The 21,996-nt window shown below is 39.9% G+C and overlaps 1 protein-coding gene across 2 annotated transcripts in view; it reads right to left on the reverse strand.

Annotated features, from left to right (window-relative positions):
- Positions 1 to 1,467: 1,467 nt before the first annotated feature.
- The window catches only part of DIP2C (DIP2 disco-interacting protein 2 homolog C (Drosophila)), a 149,197-nt gene continuing 128,668 nt past the window's right edge, over positions 1,468 to 21,996 (reverse strand). For both annotated transcript variants that reach the window (XM_009886781.1, XM_009886779.1), the window contains 5 exons: positions 12,007 to 12,064; positions 10,184 to 10,258; positions 8,928 to 9,102; positions 6,960 to 7,083; positions 1,468 to 1,780 (listed from right to left, as the gene is read on the reverse strand). In XM_009886781.1, coding sequence (XP_009885083.1) covers positions 1,528 to 1,780; positions 6,960 to 7,083; positions 8,928 to 9,102; positions 10,184 to 10,258; positions 12,007 to 12,064 — 685 coding nt within the window. In that variant the 3' untranslated portion in view covers positions 1,468 to 1,527. The remainder of the gene's footprint in view (positions 1,781 to 6,959; positions 7,084 to 8,927; positions 9,103 to 10,183; positions 10,259 to 12,006; positions 12,065 to 21,996) is intronic.

A 21,996-nucleotide genomic window follows, 5' to 3' on the forward strand; every position in this document is an offset into this window, starting at 1 on the left:
CTCAGATCGGAGACCGCGGGACTCCTCCGTTCTTTAAACAGGCAGATCGGTTCCTCTGATGGTTTAATGCGTTTAGGGACTAGTTAGCAGATGCACGATTTGTGCCAAATCGGTTGTAGTGACTGTACGCTCCTCTCTGTTAAGGAATAAATTAAAGACCATCGAAACAATCGTTTCCTGTAAATGTAAACTGGATGCGTTGGCCACCGAGCTACATCTCCTAGCTGAGAGGCAAATTGATAACTCTGTGCAAATAACCCCAAAACTTTTCCTTATAGCAATAAAAACACCAACTAAAACAATGAAAAAAAATTGTGCAACAAAGTTCTGCAGCTAGACAACAGTGCTATTCCTCAACCTGCCTTTTCTAAGTCTAACAAGTGTATGCACATGCCAGCACGAATATTTATTGTTGCCTCCATGGCAAAGAAAAGAAAATTATTGTAGTGCATTTTTAGTCTTAAATTCATTCACTGCCTTAAAGGCAGCAATAATTCCACTTGCTGGTATCTAGAGGATTCTTTTCGACAGGGACACTTAGCAATCCAGGATTGCTTTTTTTTTTCCAAAAATTTGTGAGTAACATTTGATTATCTACAGTGGGAGACACCATGCAAGTGACAAGTACTGCATTTTAAACTTTAAAATCTTTTGTCATTAGTGAATTTATATTTCATATATATATATTTGATGTGATACTATCCACTCAAGATAATACAACACTTTGTTTTTATATTAGCAAACATTTCAAGAGTTTAATATTCTTGAATGTTTTTTCTCTTTTATACTTCTAAAGAGATCAAAATAAATTAAACGTTTTGTACATAATTACAGAAGAAGTAGTTAACTTATTTTATCTTTTTAGTTTAGTACAAAGATATTTGCAAGTTCATTGCCGAAATACCTTATTTATAAATTTCTTCCATTCTAACGCTAACAGCAAAGGCTTTTCGGCCTTTGGGCTTTCAGCATCTCCGACAGAAAGCTGCAAGATTTCTAATTGAAAGGTGCTACTTTGGGTATTCTCCTCGTACCACTACGTAGTTTCCTAAGATGTGGGATCTAAAATGGCTTAAGTTAGTAATGGATCTGTATTCATCAGCTTTTTATGACATATTAAAACAAATGAAGAAAACAATTATTTGTATTAGTATGCAAATTGTTTTAAAAGAATCCATCTGGAGGGCAGAATAAAAAAAAATCTACTTCAGCTTACTTAATGTAAAATACAAAGCCACATTTACTCAAAAAGCAGTATTGTCCAATAAGCAAAAAAAAAAAAAGTTTAAAATGGGCTTTTCCAACACACTGAAGGGCCTTACCCCATAGTCCTTCTTTTCTAAAATTTAGTGGTAAAAGAAAACATTTCACATTTTATTTCCTGCCAATCGTGACTGCTTTGAAAAGTCCTAATAGAAACAGTTCCATTCTGATGAGTGTCAGCATCTTATCTGCACACTTTTTTAGTGGACACCAAAAAATTTTATACATCTATAGTAAAGTCCATGGAAGCTTTAAGGTACAAGACTACATGTTGTAGGCCACATAGATGGGATCTAGCTGGTCTGCCAAAAATCCATCTCGTAGGTGCATACGTTGTTTCTCTCCACGGGAGTTGATAGGAATTACACCAATGTCCACAACCACCACCACCCCTACAATCAGATAGTGTTCCTCCAAGACCACGTTAGTGACTAAAGGAACCAGGTCCAAAGCTTCTTGCTCCGATCCATCCAGCTCAACTACAACGACCAATAAATTTGTCCAGGTAAACACCGCACTGGAACGAAAGAAAAAATAGTATTAGTGGTGGGGGTTTTTTTACCCATTTCATTTTTTACCCTTTTCATTCTACCTTGGTTACCTTTCGTTTCAACTCCTAGGGCTCCTTCGATATGCTCACAAGTTACAACTGATAGGACAAGAGGAAATAGCATCAAATTGTGCCAGGGGAGGTTTAGGTTAATGATTAGGAAAAACTTGTACACTGAAAGGGTTATCAAAGACTGGAACAGGCTGCCCAGGGAAGTGGCTGAATAACCATCCTTGGATGTATTTAAAAGCCATCTAGATATAGTGCTCAGGGACATGGTTTAGAAGTGGGAGTGGTAAAGTTAGATAACGGTTGAACTTGATGATCTTAAAGGTCTTTTCCAGCTGTAATGATGCTATGATTCTATGCTCACCACAAAGCGTAAGTAGCAAGAGAGAACACGTCTGCAGGCAGGAGCAGCGGGACAGTCCCACTAGCTCTCACTTTGATATTGCTGCAATACTAAGCATTGGGCTAAACTTTATAGACGAACGCGAGTCTAATCCTTGCCTCTCATGTAAGCAGACAGTAAGACAACGTGCGGTTGCCTCTGAAGCCAGAGAACTGTCACAGCACTGCTGTGTTCCTGAAGGCATACATGAACAATGTGTGGGTGGAGGTGTCTTCTCTGGGGCTTTTTGAAGAGCAGCCCAGAAGAGCAAATGAGGTTAAAAGAGGAGGCACCAAAAGGAACAGCAGGAACATAGCTCGAGCTGAAAGATCTTTGGGATAAGCTCTGCCTAGCGAAGGGTTGCGGAGCCCTGGGAAGGTTTACATGGCATACTGCAGGCTGCACAGAGGTCCCCGAGTGGCTGGGGAGGGTCCCCTTCCCACTCGCATGGTGCTAGGCTAACGTGGCTACGTGCCTTCTGGACTGGGCTGGCTGCTGTCCAGGCAGGTCAGAGCTCAGCACAAAGGAGCTGCGATTCTTCTGGACCAATTGGTTTATACAGAAATAAGCAGTGTCTCCATCTGTTTTACTTCAGCTGTGTTTTATTACTGTTGGGTTTAAGGGGACAGGATTTTTTACATTCTTTATTAACCGGTGAGATGGTCAGGGGAACACCATTATCACCAGTATCTCTTCTCTACTAAAAGAATTTTGTAAGACCCCAAAATTTTGGTTAAGCCCTTGAGCCAAAGCAGGTAAATTTTTGATTCTGCTACTTGGCATCTTTTCTGGCTAAGGAAAATGCATTTATCCTTCCAAATATGGAGGCTGGGAGGGTATGAAAGTCTGGTGAATGCTCCTCTCCATCCTCCTCCCCATGTCTCAAATGTCTCCAAAGCCTCCGAAGTCTCATGGGAGGTCAGCAGGACTGAGGCTCCACAAAGATCAATCTCGTTCTTCCTTGCAGGTGTTTAAGACACAAATGATTGTTTTTTCTTCCTCTAACTTATTCCATAGCAGAAATAACAATATTCTACACATGTAACTCACACATCAAGCCTTGTACTTTACCCTCCTTTACCTTATAAGATCAGGGGATAATTTCCCAGAACTGTCTTGAGCATAACCATCTGAAAGTTAGAATATATTATATATCTAAGCCAACTTCAAAAAGAGCTACTTACCCCAAGGTTAACACTTGATCGAGACAGAAGTGCACTGTTTTAGTCTACTAAGACAATTCTGAAAATCCCTGTACTTTGGAAACATATTTTACTTTGCCCAGCAGTTAGCTATGAAAATGTGCTCTATGTTGGTGCTTAACAGAATGGATTTTAGGAGAAAAGCACTTACTATTAAAAAAAAATTCATTTTCAGATCCTGCCAAAGTACTATTTGATTAAATTCTTACGTGCTTATTGATCTGGAAAACTAATGGACAGCCATAGCAAGGGTGTGCAGGCTCCTTTTGACTTAGTACTGCTATGAGATGAATTTTAATTTGTAATTATGTTTTCACAGACATTCTAGTAAGTTTTGATTGATGCTGAATATTAACAACATGAAGTCTTAGTCTGCACAGGTGACCATCTCCAGAGAGGTCCTAGAATTTTTATGGATTGCTGTACAAACACCTACATTAGTATTATATATGTACTAACAAAAAAGCCTGGGGAGGTTTTATTAAAATATAAGTTAGCATTTGAAACCATGCCTTAAACTTACTGTTAACTTGCTATTTGGGAAAGCAATTAATGGCAAGATTCATGGCTTAGGACAAGTTAGTTTGTCTGAGTTCAGATGACTGATTCCCAAAACCTCCATGAAGTTTCTGTTAATTCCTAGAGCCACTGTCACTCCTAAGAGGGTTTCAATTTAGTTTAAAACTCATTTCCTATGTCATGATTCTAACTCACTGGTCATCACTGTAAGTAAAAGAAAATTTTGCCCTTTACATTCTCACCAGTTGAGATGAAGACATATTGGCCAGCATGTATCATTTATGAATACATTAACTTTCTAGTCCTCATGAATTATTTTTTTTTTTAAAAAAAAGAAACAAACTAAAAACTAGGGACCCAGGAAGGCTGCACTTTCTCAACAAATTATGGAGTCACACCCAACAGACGCAACACAGCCAACGCATTGAGCTGGGAATGGCCCCTCCTGCTGCTTCCAACCACCAAATGCTTCAGGAAAAGCAAGAAAGCTGTTGAAACACCTCCAGAGAAAGGGACCCATAATGATTTTCTTCTCCAAGTATCTTGTGTAGCTTTACCTATTTGTCATTATGCAGAGAGAGAAAACCACTTCTTAGCAAATTCCAGGAAGCTATGTTCTGTTCCTCTTTCAAGGGTTTGAAGTTTAAATGAGTCAACAATGTGTTTTAATTAAAACACATATACATACATTATTTCTCAAGATATTTTACAGTATTAAAAACACTTTCAAAAATGCCTGGTGCAGTTACGCATCACAATAAAAACAGACTGTGCCACTCTTTTGCTTGTTAGATATTGAGACACAGGAGGCCCAGAGTTAGAGGTTGTTGATTTTGTGCTAAAACGTCTTAAGAGATGTGAATAATATTAAATGACCTTTTAGATCTGATCCTCAATGACAGAAGTTGCAAAGCTGGTTCACGTTAGTCAAGAAGTCACCGCTTCCCTCAATAGTGTTAAATGTTACAAAATGAGCACATGTTTCTTGGAAGCTGAGGCTATTTTTACAATCTATCAACTGGACATACTCAGTACCTTTTGTTTGCAATAGGTATCGAGGCAGTTAAATCCTTAATGGGTCATTGTAACCGAAACAACAGTGGCCTCCAACAAGAACAGAGGCTCATGCCCCCATCCAAAGAAAGGCATATACAAAGTATACATAAAAGATTTAACTGGATATTATTTTGTCAAGGGGTGTTTCACAAAGACAAGAGAAGGACCTCTAGGAGAAGCTGAAAGAGAAGTTAAGCAAGAAAAGTCAAGGACAGTCAGGACCAGGGCTATGAATGAAAACTCCATGATGGTGGCTTGAGAGAGCTATTAGGCAGAGCACTAGTTGGAAACTGTGAGCAAACCAGATATTGTCACTCTGAACTACTGTGTGTCCATTTTCTGCAGGACCACATCAGAGAAACACCTAACTCCTCAGCAATCTCTCTTGTTTGAGGAAAAACAACCCTGAAGACATTGAATTTTGGCCTTTGGGCAAAGGGTAGTAATAGTACAGCGTGTTCTCTGAAATCTCACTCACGTGCCTTGTACATTATCACCCAACTACTGGGAAGAGTTAAGGGACTGAGAATCCCTTTCATGTACTTCTACCTTCTTGCAGAAATTCAGTGGCCTTTTTCTTCGGTCCTCCCAGCTTACCCCAACCCTTTTTTAGTTACCACCGCCCCACTCAGGATTTCCATGATAATGGAAATTCATGTGATCTTGAAAAAAGGAACATAATTTAAGCATTTTTGGCCACTGAAACCCATGAGGACCATTTCTACACTGTGATATGGCTACTTCATTCACTGCCATATCACAGTGCAGAAGGAGGACACACAAACCTCTGACAAACAGGTACTCCTGAACACACCGGTTTAGGAATCTGCGGTCATCTTATAATAGAGTTGTCCCTAAATAGCTTGATCTGAAAAATTTCCATCCACTGCTGATACTGATCTTACAGATTTTCCAGGAGAATTTCACAGCATCGTTAGAGTGTTCACACTGGGCTATATGAGCACACAAAATCCGCCACCCTGTGTAATGGCTAGCTGGCGCGCGACCACACCAGCTGTGATGATGCTCTAGGGAGGAGGCAATAAGGCAAAACCTCAGTTACAGTCAGCCAAGCAATTAACTGCCTTAATTTTAACAGATATTTAAGAAAAAAACAAGGTGTTTTGACTAAAGAAACCAATCCGGTCGCTGTGCTTCATTATTAAGTTTATTGCTCCAGGCCACACCTTTGCAGCCAGGATTGAAAAGAAAAATGGAGAGTCACGTCTTATACTGGCTAAATTGCCCTGGCTGTTGCGACAGGTTCGTTTTGGATAAAAGGAGAAGAGCTGAGCTGAGGTTATATCAAAACAAAACAACTACCTGACTCAAGTCTTCTGATGCAAGAATAATGAAAAGCAATTTGTTCTCATGTCGGCCTCAAGAAATGATTACCTGCTGTGTGCATTTGATGATGTGATACATTGATTAAGACAACATCGTTATTAACTCATTGATTTACTGCTTCAATTTCCATTGTGACCTTGATTTGATCACCGCTTGATTTATTAATAACCAATTCAAAAGTAACAGTGTGTTCACTAATAAAGATTATTAGTGTGTTCATTTATTTGAAATGTTTGCCTGCTTACTCCTTCTAAGAACAACACTCCTAAAGCTTGAACTCATATCAGTTTGCTTTTCCTGGTTAGAATATAAATCTCAAAACTCCAAGAAACAGCTACTGGCCTACATGAGAGTTCCTTGGCTTTCTCAAATTAAAAGTTTGATCCTTCAATTGTACAAAAAAAAAAAAAAAAAAGAAACATATTAAATGATCTTAGCAGAAAACAGTCCTTTCTGATTAAATCTGTTTGTGAAAAGTTTCATCCCAAGGACATATTTACGGCTGGGTTATAAATCTTGTGACCATCCTGACAGGCCATTTCCTGGATCAATTGCAATATCCAAGAAAAAACCTCAGACATTATAGATATTTCAGCTTTATATAAGGGCCCCGGTGTTATATAATCCTTACCATTCTGTGATGCTCTTATGTGCTCTAATTACAGAGGTTTCAATATCGATCGGATGGTATCTCATCCCTCGTAACTCCATGGCTTCATCTAATGCACCCACAACATAAAGTGCATCATGGCGTTCTGGTTGTAAGGAAAAAAATGTATTAATTATTCTGTTCTCCAGTACATTAAATTACAAAAATGTTCACATTAATAAATAAGTAAAATAAGTATAACATTTGTAAGTTATCCTCGAATTTCTGAAACCCCAAAGTGATTTCCGAACTAATGAGAGTTTTCCATTACTGAAGCGCAATGCAGAGCAGAAAGCAGAAGAAAGGAAGGCAGAAACGCTATTCCCATTTGAAGAAGAGAAAGGTGGAAGTCTTTATCCAAAGATGGTGAGATAAATTCCTGTTTTTCTCCCAGGTGGATGCAGAACAGACTCATTCTTTTTTAAGGGGCCCCAAATAGACAATAGGCTCCCTGTTTCTCTCTCTTTCTTTTGAAAGAGCAAAAGGATGGATTCGACCCTAACAGAATGGATGATGTTTTTCCAGTAGCTTTGAGATGTTCAGTGCTGATGTTTAAGGTGTATTACAAAGGTGTTTATCAATAGACTAGAAATACATACTATGTGCCAGATAGCAAATTGCTCATTCAGACAAATGGCAAGCTCTGGAGCGGAATGCTCTTATAGCATAAATTTTTACTAACTACAGAAATAAATGAGGCTGAAATGACACTTTTTAAAAGATATTTGGCTGATAATAAATGACTACATGTTATCCATAAAGAAATAATATTCACTAATAGACTTGAAAGCAGATAACTGGCTCTTTTTACATTAATTTAGATAGTTGCACGGTGGTCATGTAATGGCAATACAACCTCTACCAGCAATAAAGAGCAGAGAACTTTCTGCACTGGGAGCTAAAAGTGGAGGGACAATGGAGACTTAGCAACTCTGTCAGGAGAAGATTTAAGCCATTTGGATGCTTAAGTTGCAATATCCTCAGAGAATCCTGAATTTTCTCAAGGCTGGGCTCTCATGAAATGAAAAAAGCCTGCACAACTGCAAGCAAATCTCTTCAGGAAGATGCTAACATAAGGACATGGGCAGCAGTCGTAATCCACAGTGATTACGAAAATGCTTTCAGATTTGATGAATTCACTCTTTGGCTGAATAGCAGCTATTCTAATTGCACTGACACCAGGGCCCTGGGATTGCTCCTGGAGGTGCTCGCAGCATTGCTAGAAACCATACTTTGCCAACAGCCTCAACTGCCCCCTCAGCCTGCCGCCGCTCGTGGCACCGTGCTCTGCAAAAATCACAGGAAACTAACGTTTCCCCAAGCAGAGACTTTGTGTGCCTGGCAGCGCTGGTTTGCTTACATGTGTACGTGAGATAAGGGATGTCATGAAAACAAGTAACAAAATTCTGTACCTTGCCGACACAAACCCAAACACCCTGCAGCTTCTCCTGCAGGCTACTGCTTGTATCACATTTCAGTAACCTTCCCCACCGGTTTAAAAACAGGGAAAATTGAGAAATGGACAGCTTCTGTAAATAAGTTTATAACAGAGGAATTATCGAAGAAGACGGTCGTCACAGGAGGCACAGGGCTCAGACTCACCACAGGGCTTTTTCTATCTGCACAAATGCATTCCCGTGGATACGACTGTGAGAGCAAATGATGGCATTTTAAGCTACATTTCATATTTTTCAAGCTGAAGCACTTGGCACATTAACAGTGCCAAAAAGTCACTGGTGGAGGGGATTTACAGCATCTGCGGTACAGCAAAGGAAAAGCAGGGAAATCGAGCCCTCTGTTTTATTCTCTGATTATTTTAACTATGGCCTTGTGCAGGTCTACAGGTTTCATAGATTTAGCACATCAGGTACTGCAGGCCAAGAGACACAGCTTCAGCCTCCAGATAATCCAAATTATGTGCATAGACCTAGATGATGAGAAACCTCTTACCTCCATTTGCATCTGTGAGTTCTGTTCTTCTCAGGAACCCCAGATAGCCAGTTCGAGCCCAAATAGTCTGTGTGTCTCCAAAGCTGAGTCTTGAATTAAAATGATCTGATTGCAAAGACTCATCTCCGTAGATGGTAAAATACCCACTGGCATTGTGAGTGCTGTGAACCCATATCTAAGTTAAAAGCAATTATACTGGTATTAATTAAAGTAGCTTTCCAGAACGAAGCATTATTGAAAATTCTTGATGCAAATTTTTTAGTCATAGCTAGATAATACTATAATGCCTTTTAACACTATTTTTGAACCCACAACTGGCCCAGTTTTAGGCAGAGACCTCGATCTAACCCCGCCGAAGTCAGAGTGTGGATCTGAGCCGTGCCTGGGGGAGAGGGACGCTGGACTCACGGCTGCGGGGCCACCTGCCCTGCAGCCCTCTGGCCCCAGTTTAGCCAAAGACCTGCACAGTCTCCTTGAACGGCTCAGCTAGCTCTGAGGTCTGCTTGGTTATGGCAACTTTCAGAAGAGCCTATAGATCACAGTGGTGTTTCTACAGTCCTGCCCTCCTGGTTCAGCACATTTACTCCAGCAAGGCATCTCCATGAACACCAGACAGACAGACAGACAGATTATTTTAAAGGGTGACGCCAGGGACCTTCACCTATGGAGAAGGATTTCATGGCAATGAAATCTTACAGATGAATCTCACAAATTAGACTGTAGTTTTAATTATGACCAAGCAAATTCTTCATTTTGTTAATTAGATCTTTAATTGCTCATTGAAAATAACATTTTTTTTTCTCTCTAGAAATAGAAAAATAAATTGGAAAAACATATAGCCTAGCTCAACTCAGCTAATGAGTACTTCTGTGCATTGAAGCACAATGATTATAAAGAGAATAGCACTAGAAAACCATCTAGCTGAAATTAGACTGATCAATAAACTTATTTTTTCACGTATGTTTCCATCAGAATTAGTGAAGCACCAAGTAGAAAATACAATTAGAAAAGGCAGATGTTTTTTCATTTTTTAAACAAACTTGAGCTTTTATTAGCATTTATCAAGTATGTTACTAACAATTTTAATGATACAAATATCATGCTACACACTTTACATACTAGATCTGTAGAATTCGCCGTTCTCTTAACTGGGCATTTGATAAGACATATTATTTGAAAACATTGGCATACCTGATGATAGCTTCATCTCTGCAATTTCGTTCAGAGCATGCAAAGATTAAGCTTTCATGACTCACCTCACCAAGATGAGAATCTCCTAAGGGTCCCTTTGTTTCTGGATTAGCAATAATGATACGTACTCCTGGGAGGATCTATTGAAAGAAAACATGAGGCAGTAAGACAGCAGATACCAGCTTATGCAATCATATGCTGACTCTTTGTCCCCAAAAACTTTAATTAAAAACTAGAAGAAATCATTAAAAAGTTAAAGTAGACTTATAACATAAAAAATTGAAATAGCCCATAGGTGTAATAAATTCTGAGATAGTTGGGAAATGCTACAAAACCTCTTCTTTGTGAAAGTTGCTCCATCATTAAAAACTACTCAGAAATCAAATGTTCACCTACAATACAAAAATCCTACGAAATGGCCCAAGTCTCTCCGAGAGTATATACTAGAATAGAAAAAAACCCCAAACACTAGCCACATGAAACTCTGGTCTGAAACAAAAAGCAAGCCAGAGGCACCATGCAATCTGCCCAGAATGAGGCCCTGCCAATGACTTCATGTAATGGACTTTCAACCACCACAGAGGCGGGCAGATGTTAAACCCTAAAACAGAAAAGGAAGCATCCTCTGACCATGAGTGTTTGCAAAGGTATGGTTAGAAGGAAGCTCCAGATGAGCACCCACAGTGTCATGGGCAGTCAGTGAGCAGGGAGTGCTTCGGTGGCTCAGTGCACCAGTGGTAGCACCTCTCCTTTCTCCCAGAGGCAGAACACGCTTAGCAGTAGACCTCTGTCACCAGCATATGGCCAGACACCGCAGGCAGGGACAGAGCTGAGAGCAGCACCCCTATCTCTGTGTGCTGGTCCTCTGTGCTCACCCTGTCCCCATGGCGATGCCACGCACCAGGCACGGTCCCTCTGCAGGTGATCAGTAGCCTATGAGTACAGCACTGGTAATCTCAGACCAGTTCTCAGTGGAGGTGGGTCTACATCGATAAAACTGCCTTCGCTACTGGCACATCTGTTAGTTGTTTCAAGAGTGAGATGCAGAGGATGAAATACCTTCTTTTTGCATAAAAAAAAGGAAATGCTTTTTGCACAAAAGAGGGAAGTATGGCTTCTTGCCTGTATCAGGAATAGTGTGGTGAGCAGGACTAGGGCAGTGATCATCCCCCTGTGCTCAGCACTGGTGAGGCCCCACCTCGAGTACTGTGTTCAGTTTTGGACCCCTCACTACAAGAAGGACATTGAGGTGTTGGAGTGTGTCCAGAGAAGGGCTACAAAGCTGGTGAGGGGTCTGGAAGACAAGTCTTAGGAGGAACTGGGGTTGTTTAGCCTGGAGAAGAGGAGGCCAAGGGGAGCCCTTATAGCTCTCTACAGCTACCTGAAAGGAGGTTGCAGAGAGGTGGGGGCTGACCTCTTCTCTCTGGTGACAAGTGACAGGACAAGAGGAAATGGGTTCAAGTTATGTCAGATGAGGTTTAGATTAGATATTATGAAAATTTTTTTCCCTGAAAGGGTTATTAAACATTGGAATAGGCTGCCCAGGGAGGTGGTGGATTCACCATCCCTGAAGGTGTTTAAAAAAAGGATAGATGTGGTACTGGGACATAGTTTAGAAGTGGTTTTGTCAGGGCAGGTTAATGGTTGGACTTGATGATCTTAAAGGTCCCTTCCAACCTCAGCAATTCTATGATTCTATGATTCTGAGAGAGCAGTAATGCATCAGTTACCACCATCGTGCTGTAACCTCAACAGTAAAGAAAGGTCTTTAGTCTGCACATTCTAAAGCCTTCCTCCACACTATATTCACATAGAAATTAACAGAAATGGAAATTTACTGAAAATATTTACCATAAAAAGTACATTTAAATCTTCTTTCAGTACTTACTTTTCCTGACTCCATGAGAGGCAAACTATGTGGAGATCCTCTTTCAACTAAACGAACTCTGTAAAATACATATAAAAATAACATGCATAATACATGGTTGAGTTTATTTGCTTTTCATTAACATTTATTTCTAAAAGGAATGGTTAATGGTCACAGAGATTAATGTTATTTTTGGAACAGATGAAGTTTATATCCTGTAGAAGATAATTGGGCCCAACATGTAATCTTAGTCAAGACTTACGGCTGGGAAAATAATGAAAAAAAGATGTGTGCGAACGTTTTCTTAAATATTAAATTCTTCAAATGTAGTTGGTGCCTTTTATTTGTTTTTGATAGACTTTTGTAAATGGAATTCCATGCACAAATTTATTCACAACAAGAGGGATCTAAAATATTCATTTCCCACAAGAACATCATAAATGCCAGGGCACAGACACAAAAGCATGTGAGCTGAGTGAGCAACCACATTCCACGAGTAGCTAACAGTTAAAATCAAAGTCATATCGAAATAGCTCATAACATGGCCTCAGCTTGAAATCTGCATTTGCAATCTTTTAATTATTTTCAATGGACAGTGGTTGATAAACATTTTAATAACAAAAAAAATACCATTTAATGAAAAATGTTATGACTGCTGAGGTCAGACCCTTTCTCTGAGTGTGGCTTACTGGTCCTCTCTCTTCCTTTCTTAGGTAATTTATTTTCCCACTAAAGGAACAGAAGTGGCAGCTCTCTTTCACTGGTATGATGGCCTGGAAGGAAATTCATCGTTTAACCTTAGAAAAGTACTCAGCAGGTCAGAACGAAAGAGACTTTAAAGTCCTAAAATAGCTGATGATCTCAGCCAGTAGACGGTGAAGAAAATTTGGTAACATCTAGGCATCCCTGTATCCCAAGTGAGATAACTTAAAAGCTCTAACAGCCCACAAAAAAATTACATTTTCCACTCCTAAACTTTTTTCATAATTTGCTTAACCAATCTAAATCTGGCCTTCTGTCAAAAGGGCTGTTCTTACCCCTATCCTCCCCTTAGCTCTGTGATTAGAAAGAAAAAAAAAAACAAGATGCCCAAAACCCAATCCTGTAAAAGGTAAAGATGAAACATCAGAAGAGAGGAAGACATAGCTAGGAACAGACGAGTGGAGAACTGGATCCGGTTAAACTGATTCTAAAACTGCAGTCTGTTATGAGCAGTCATGATAGATCTTTTTCGGACTGTTTTGAGGTCTTTTTATAGACAGAGTACTGCAGTGCTCAGTTTGGGAAAGGAGGGATGAGACACAGAGAGACCTCAGCTAGAGATCCCTTTGGAGAAGAACAAAGCTTTGGCAACTTCAGCCCCTAAACATAAAGGAGACAGAAAAAATCTTTTTTTTTTTTCTTACTATTTCTTTGCTCAAAACATCTTCTATAAAAGCTGAGACTGGCGAGGTCAAGGCAGGAATAGTGCGTAGTGTTTTATCTGCAGTTCTGGGAAGTCTCTCAACCTTGATGGACGGGGCAGGGCTAAGCCCTGAGGCATTGCACATCAGTGCGAACGGTTCCTTGCACTAACAGCATGAGATACAACCCAAACACCCAGCAATTTCAGACTGATTTTCCAAGTAATTTTGAGAAGAAAAGGATGTAAAGCACCCTATAACGGGCACTGCCTGGAGCAGGCACAGCTAGGAAGCTGCAGCCTGACCTGCTCTCCTGCAAGATGCACAACAGGAACCACCTTTCAATGTTTGTTCAGCTGCCACAAAACTCCCAGACAGAGCCTTTTGCTCTAAGACACTTCTGTGCGTTACCTTTAATTTTGCGCTGTCCTTGTTTTACACTGTATTGCTCTCTTAAACCTCCATTGTGTTACAGGCATACATATATGCCTGCATTTACTACATCATTTTCTTTTGAGCTTCCCACCAGCTGAAGAGCAGTAGGGCCACCACTGGCTTCACAGCAAAAGCAGCGAAGCTACAACATCCATCTGTTCAACCCGAGACACAGATACAGGGCAGCAGAAACTCAAGCTACGGGAGCTTCGCTGTAAGGTGTACATGCAAGGCTAAATTTATGCTACTCTATAAAGTGTATGCCTACATAAGCCATGCTTGTGTTGCTGTTCAAATGGCAAGCTAAATCATAGGTATTTAGGAGTACGTAGCAAAGGCTTTAAAAATAACTCCACGCATATTGGAAAAAATCAAGTATTGCAAAAAACAGTTGTTAACAATGCATACATTTCTGCCTTTTCATATATACCTTTGTTCTGTAAAATCCGTATCAGTGCAGAAACAGAAAATGCCTATAAATGAGTTCTTCCAAACAACTGATACTCCAACCTTTAGGTATGCATTTGCAGACAGGTAGCTGTTCTTAGAAGAACTAGTCATCATCTCAACCACTTGGTATCTCCTTTAACAGAGTTAGCTAATTTATTATTGACCAAAAGTTGTCAAATAGATTTAGTCTTAAAAAAGAGACAACTGAAAAGACCTCAGTCATATGCAGTGGTAAGAAAGACGATGTAACAAAGGTCAGGAAATACTTTATTTGAATTTAAGATTAGTTTTAAAAGAATTTGATTTGGATAACAGTAGCAATAAACCTCCAGGGCAGGAAAAGAGTATGTCAGAGTTGTCCAGCTGCCCGGAGATTCTGTCGGCTTTTGCTCCTTTCCCATTATTAAGACATGCCTCAATGAAGTGTTGCTGAACTCCAGGCCTAGCAGAAATCACATATAATAAAGCTATACATTCAATAGTCAATGAAGTGACTACTGGAAATGAATCAACATTCATAAATCTGACCATCTCTTTCCTCTTTGCTTTCAGCATCTGTGCTTCCCACCTTGTTCTTATAATCACTAGCATATTCTTCCAGTTCCCTTCTCCACCTATTTCCTTTAACTTCGTCTGATTTTTTAGCACATGACAATCCAGAAGGCGCAATTTCTCAGTTTCCAATTCTGTTAAACCTCTCCCACTCTGTGCTTTCCGCCTCACATCCCTACCGAGCTATCACGGCAGCACACTAAACATAGAAATGGCTTTTCCTGGAGGTTTTCTGTGAGGGCCTTGTTAACGCTCAAAAACTTGGGCTCCCTTTTAAAAAGTTTCTGCTAAGCTCACAATCCATTTGGGAACATGCTGTTAAACCTCTAACAACTCTGAAATAATAAAAGATATTTTGCCACAAAGAGATTAAAAAAAAAAGAAGTAAAATATTAGATTCTGATGTTACTGACTCCTATGTGCATACTTAATTTTAAGTGCATAATAGTCTTATTAACTCTACTGGGACTAGTACTGTGAATAAATTATGGACATCAGGCAATAATTTTTTAAAATGAGTTTTACTGTGCCTCAGCATAAAATAATTCAATTGTACCCACTCTTCCCCAAGAGATTTCCCTTTTTCCACTGACAAACACAGACAGCAGACACGATTGCAAACTTCCTTCCCTCTCGAGTGAGCAGCATCGCTATCAAGGCTGGTGTGGCAGGAGAGGCAAAAAGGCAGAGCATGGGGCCCATAAGACCCTTGAAAAACAACACCTCTGGATTTCCCAGGTGATGCTGGCAAAAAAACCCACGGGTCCTTATAGGCTTCTTAGGACAATGTTAGTAAACCTTCTCCAAATTCACAATAATCATAAGGTGCTCCTGGACAGCAGAGGTCTAGAAAGGGCAAGTCCTGTTTCCCTGCAGTGCTCCCCCTTTTCTTTGCTGGCAGTGAAAACAATCTCTTACAAAGTGAGTACAGAGCCTTCCCGCTGCTTTCTGCTGCCTTCGAGCCTCGCTGGGAAGGGCAGAGGAGAACATGGCAGTAGAGACAGCCTGGGCAAAAAGCCTGAAAATCAAGTGGATGGGAGAAGAATGCTGCCCTTGGGCGTGAAAGCTACTTTTGCACCTTCTGGTGGTTTGCAGCCAAGCTGAGAGGGAAAACATAAATGAGTGGCCCCATGTAGGGCAGACACAGAGTTTCTCTCCCACCAAAATGTCTCACTGGAGGGGAGAGGCAGAAGATGTTTAAGAATCATTGCACTGTTACAAAGTTATAAGCAACGATGATATGCACCGAATCTGTAGTATTTACACAGTATAGTATAAAACAGTATAATTTTTAGAATTTTCTTCACTCGTTCCTAAGAATTAGTCTTTTTTCTTAAAAAAAAATCTCTAACTAGAGCTGTAGAGTTGAGAAAACTGCCTACATTTCAAAGTTTGGCTACTGGGATTTAATAGGGAATGCAGCTACACCACCAGTATGTGCTAAACTTCTTTTCTTGTTACAATTTAATACATTGGACAGATCTCACCTCCTTTATATCAAACACTTACTATAGAAAAGTAGGAGTGGAATCTGACTTCAGAATGAAAACTGGCAGGCTATAACTAACTGGCACTGTAATCACTGTGCAGCAAAGGGGATATTGAAATACAGTAACAATATCTTTCTGCCCAACTATCTTACATGAAGCTGCAAATTTTGTTTATACTGGTCCGTTTGGTGATGAAAACTCTCCGAAATATATTCCACAGCTTGCTAGTACTTCGCACTAATCAGAGAGTTTGTCAGCAGAGCTATTAACTATTGCTTTGGGAATCTGCAAGGGCTGGAGCATGCAGAGTGGTACTAACCAACGTTACGATGCCAAAACTGGGCAAACCTTCAAAGCCGGCTGCGCTGTTGCTCTGAGAAAGGCTTTGGATTCTGTGATTCTAATAGAGATGGAAAGAAGCTATTAGGTCATCCAAGTCTTGCTCCCTGCCAAAAAAAGACTGTTCCCTGCAGTGCACTTTCGAGTGCTTTGTCTACTTCTGTTATAGTATTTCAAATGATAGGGCTTCTTCTACTTCCCTTCAGAGTTTATTCCTCAGCTGAATGTATTTCATAGTCAGGAACCTTTTTACTGCGATGCTTGGCACGAACTGTTCTTAGTTTCCTCTTGTTATTTCTAACTAGCTCTCCACGTCCAATTCAAAGGAGATTTTCCCACTGTCCCTTTTCAAATATAACTCAGCTAAAGAGTTTGCCTTTTACCCTAACACTTAGCCAAACCCCACATCTTGAACTTTTTTCTTCCCTTTATAGCCCTTCCCACAAGCTGAGCCATGGTAACTGCACTCCTCCTCCTTGCCAGCGTGCCAGCATCTGCTGCTGTTAGTCAGGCTTGGGCACTGAAGCACTGCATCTTCCATCATCTCAAGCTCTTATTTCCCTCTCTACCCTACCAACCCTTAATTATTATTCTTCCTCCTATCTTGAGCAGTCTGTTCTCCCACCATGCCATTTTGCAGTCTTGCCAGCCTGGAAGTCCAGCTTTTTGGTTTGTTAAATATTTTCAGTGCGCTATTTTGCACACTAATTTATTTTAGTAGCTGTTTAGGATGTTGCCACTCTTGAAAACCTTCAGGAAAAAAATGTAGAGGAAACTAGATAGAATGTGATGCAAGTATAACCTAACAGATATTGAAAATACATTGTATATATAGAAAATAGCAATGTATGTCTCATTAGTCCCCTCCTCGTCCATAGGCTTTCTGTGGCAGAAAGAAACAGCTGATGGTCTCTTTCGTTTCATTCCAGCCCTATTTCTTAAGTTTTCCTGTTGATTGTCATCTTACATTAGAAGTTCAGCTTGTGGGGAAAAAGTGGATATTTTTCTATCCTGCAAAAAACTGATGTTTTGAAAATTTCTGTGTATTAAACTGGAACAAAAAAGCTAAATATGGAAGGAAACTGGAAATGGAATCTGAAAAAACCCCACCCTGTTGCAAGTCAGAAAAAGAGGTTATTTATGTTCAGTGTTTCAGGTTTTTGGGGTTTGTTTTGAAATGTAAGTTAATTAACTCTCCAACCTGAAAATACTGTAACCACTACCATCAGCAAAAATTCAAAAGTTAAAGTAGGGTGTTTTGACCACTTTGAGAATTCTATCTTCTTCCTTAAGCTGAAAAAGATCTGTCAAAACTGGCTCTTCTGATTGCAACACAACAGTTTTTTCTGGTGAAAAACGACAACCACCTAATTCATTAGAAATTTTAACCAAAAAATATAATTGCAAAGCATTTAATGCCAGAGAGCACACATGCTCTCATGTAGCTATATCCACAGCACAGTGATTTCCCAGTTCTGACTCAAATGGCTAGGAACTATTGCCATGAACTATTGCCATCATCAACACCTTTCAGATCTGTATCACTGTCTAAAGTTGAGATGGGGCCTGGGTAAGTCTGTTGGTGGGAAAGGGCTGATGCAGCCTGTTCTGATTTTCTATAGTCAGAGGAAAGACGGGCACTGTAGGTAACAGCGGGATCCTGAACTAGGGTCAGGGCTTCTTCTCTTTACTCAAGTAGTAAAATATTTCTACATAAACTATTCCAGAATTTACAAGTCAATGAGCTCATTCTACCAAAAATGGAAATACGTATCCAAGAACATAAACTCTGCCTTCCAAAATGACATACCCAGTTCAAATAGCCAGATCAGAAAAGTAGGACAATGGCATAGCTGAACAATTAGGCTGAAGGGAAAATCCAGATAATGAAGAAGAGTTTCCCTGTATCATCCTGGTTTCCTCAGAGCAGTTTTCCTCCCATCACATGACAAATTCAAATAATGGATAAATACAACTGATATTGAAAAAGGGAGTTTGGGATTGAGGCAAACTTTCGCCAACAAAATGAACAGCCGTTAAATCTTCTATATGTCTAGGACATATTTTAATCCTGTTAATTTGATAATCAACAAGTTCAGTTAAAGAATTAGCACTAAATCACTTCCTTTAATGTAAAGACTTTTCTTCATTATAAATTACACTTCGTGTCCCATATTCCCTGAGGTCAAAAGCAAACAGCTTCCGATTCTTCAGAAGGCTGAACAAAGAAGCAGAAAAGGTTACACAAGGATTTAAGACAGCTCAGAAAGTTGCAAAGAGATCAAAATGAGGCAGGAACTTTGGTTCAGGAAGGGAATATTCAAAGCTTCAGAGATTAAAAAAGTAATGGCAATTTTATCATGTAAGACTATGTGAATATGTAAAAAAACCTAAGCTATGTTTATGTTTGTTTTGAACCTTGGAGTACCTTAAAACATTCAGCTTTCATTACATGTGAACTACATGAAATGTTTTTAAATTAACTTTGCACATTGTGTAAAGCACAAGACACAACTATTTCAAGTGAATGCAGTGGACCAGAACTCTGGAGAATATGGTCTCCCTCCTGGCCCTACCTCACGCCTCCTGTGCCCCATCAGGACCGGATCACCCTTCTCTGGGCTCCAGGTTCACATTTGCAAAAACAGGCATAATGCTGCTCTCAGCTGTTACCTTTTAATTTAGATTACAAACCTCGTAGAACATGGTGTTTATCACTGATTTTTCCCGGCACTTTTCATAATCACAATTGTGATTCTGTTTGACGTAATATGCTTTTTCTATTTTGTAACCCTTTATCTTCCCAGTTTCAATTGAGAAAAAGAGACTCCACACATAGGGAAAACTTTCATTATAACAAACTTGGGATCTGAAAATGTCCTCATCTAATTGAATTAGCTTATTTGTTGTTAACAAATGATGGAAATAATTTTAGCTTCCCTGATGCAATATTCATATTCTACATTTACACAATGTAAATAAAGGAGGAATTTCTGAAATCAAGTCATTCCCTTTCCCCTGCCCCCTTATCTTGCTACAACCTTCAAAATTCAGCTGGCTGACCCTGCATTTTTGGGAGGAACTTGCAGAAAGTTCCCTCTCCTTAACAACCTCCAGGGTCATTTTCCTGTGCATGGAAAACTTCAACACACGGAGCTATTTTTTCAGTTGAATTAAAACTGCAGATCACCACTCAGAAGAAAAGGTCAGTGGTGCCATGAGCAGCAGTGCCTTGTACACCTGAAGGCATTGAAAAGGGACTGTCCTTTTCACAGGATACTTATTGGGAACCCTGGCCGAGCTTCACAAGACTCTTCACATAAGTAAGGTCATGTGCAAACAGATACTTCTAGGATATGCAATATTAAGATGGACATGTGAGTCTTGAAGCAATGTATTAAGAACTACTGAAGAGAGCCATTTAAGAGGATATTGTATCTCTAACCAAGTTAGCGATGGACCCTTATATAAACATAGGATGCTTTCACTGTTTTTCAGAGCACTCCTTCCCAACCCTAGCCGTTCAGTATTCCTACAGCCAAAGACTCCACTGGCAACAGGAGCCAAACGAGTACCTGAGGCTAGCAAAGCTGGGGTGAGTCCCAAAGGTGATGGAGCCCACTCCCAGGGGTAACTGCCAGCACAGCACCCTCCACTGAATTATTTGTCGCAAAAAATTGTCAACGTGCGGGACAGCAAAGGCCCTGTTCTCCCACAAAGGCTGGCAAGAGAAGAAGAGAAAAGAAAGAGGGATGGAAAGCACTTAGGAAGCTCCATTTCTTACAGCACATCACAATCTGTGGGTGGGTCTGCAGAAGCTACAAACGCTCGTTCCAGATTTTTATATGTATTAAAGTATTTTTCCTTCCAAAGCAGATGTCTCTATTGTAAAATGTACTCTAAGGTAGCAGTATGGGAAAGAAGCACTTTTTCCTCCACTACCAAAACAGTAAATGTACTCTATGCTGATCACTCCTGGCATTTTTAAAAAATCACTGTTTAGTGCTCCATTAGTAGCATATACCAAAATGAGGGACACAAAGCAAATCACAATTCAGAATATACTATTTGTAAAAATGAAACACATATTACAATTTATCTGTGAAGAAAATGAAAGAATGAAAATGCCATTTTTTAAGACATTCCTGTAACTGTATGGTTAGACTCACAGCAAACTCTGGGAGACAGAAAGAAAGAAGTATGGCTTTTTGGGGAAAAAAAAAGAAGACTTTTTAATAAATCTTCCTCAGAAATGTGAGCAGCCAGCTTGCTTTATCAGTTCCCAGCTTCTGTAAGGAGCATGACTGAAAGAGAAGGACCTGCAACACCAAAGAAGCTCATTACACTCTGAAATGGGAAATCCTCCCTTTTTTTAACAGCATTAGACATTCTTCAGGAATAAAAATGTTGGTGTATTTTAATAAGCTGGAATACTATTGGGAAATTCAAAACTGGTTTGTAAAAACAAACAAAAAATGGAACCATTGCCCATATAGTGGATTAACTCATGTTTGAAGACTCACATGCAAATGGAACTTACAAACAATTACACAAATATACAACTGCAGTACACCTACTTTCCTGGAAAGCTATGGCTTTTTGTTTTCCCTTTGTCTTCATCTTACTTGGTACACATCACAGTATTCTCTTTCCCCTAAGCCCTCCAGGGAAATATAACTGGAATTTCTTGATCTGTAGTTAAAGTATGCTAAACCACATCCTCTTTCAAAAACCACACTTAGAGCCAACTCTTATTGTCCTGTTCCACTAAAATCATAACATTCTGATCCCTTGAAGATGACTTTATCAAGGAAGAAACAGACTTGTTTCACGGGAGGAAATACTTCAAGAGATAGTAAACTTGCCTTAGAAAGCACAGAAATTGCTTTGTAGGGCTCCCATCCCCCTACTTTAGTCCCACAGCTCAGAGTGACTGGGACAAGACGGGTGACTTCCCATCTGAAAGTTATTAGATGCCTGTCCCTTTCTCCTGCTCTGCAACAGAAGTTGCTTCATGCCTGGAAACATGAAGCACCTTTCAAAGCTCTTAAAACAGGTACATTTACAAAATTTTGTTATAACTCTGGATCCTCATACATAAACAATGCAATCCCTTAGACGATATTTGCTCCTCTTCAGTTTCCTAGGTCACCAGCTTTATTCCTAATCACTGACTATCCAGTGCACAGTGGCTGAACAAGTCTCTTGGTTCCTGCCCCGATGCAGGTAGGAAGAGCAAGAGAGAACCTTTCCTCCTCTCTAAGGAGGAAACCTAACCTCTCCCCTAAGTCAGAATTGGAGGTGTTGATATGAGGCTTATCAGCCTGAATTAACTTTTATTT

This window comes from Charadrius vociferus, unplaced genomic scaffold (assembly GCF_000708025.1).
Source record: "Charadrius vociferus isolate BGI_N301 unplaced genomic scaffold, ASM70802v2 scaffold255, whole genome shotgun sequence".
Classification (NCBI taxonomy): Eukaryota; Metazoa; Chordata; class Aves; order Charadriiformes; family Charadriidae; genus Charadrius; species Charadrius vociferus.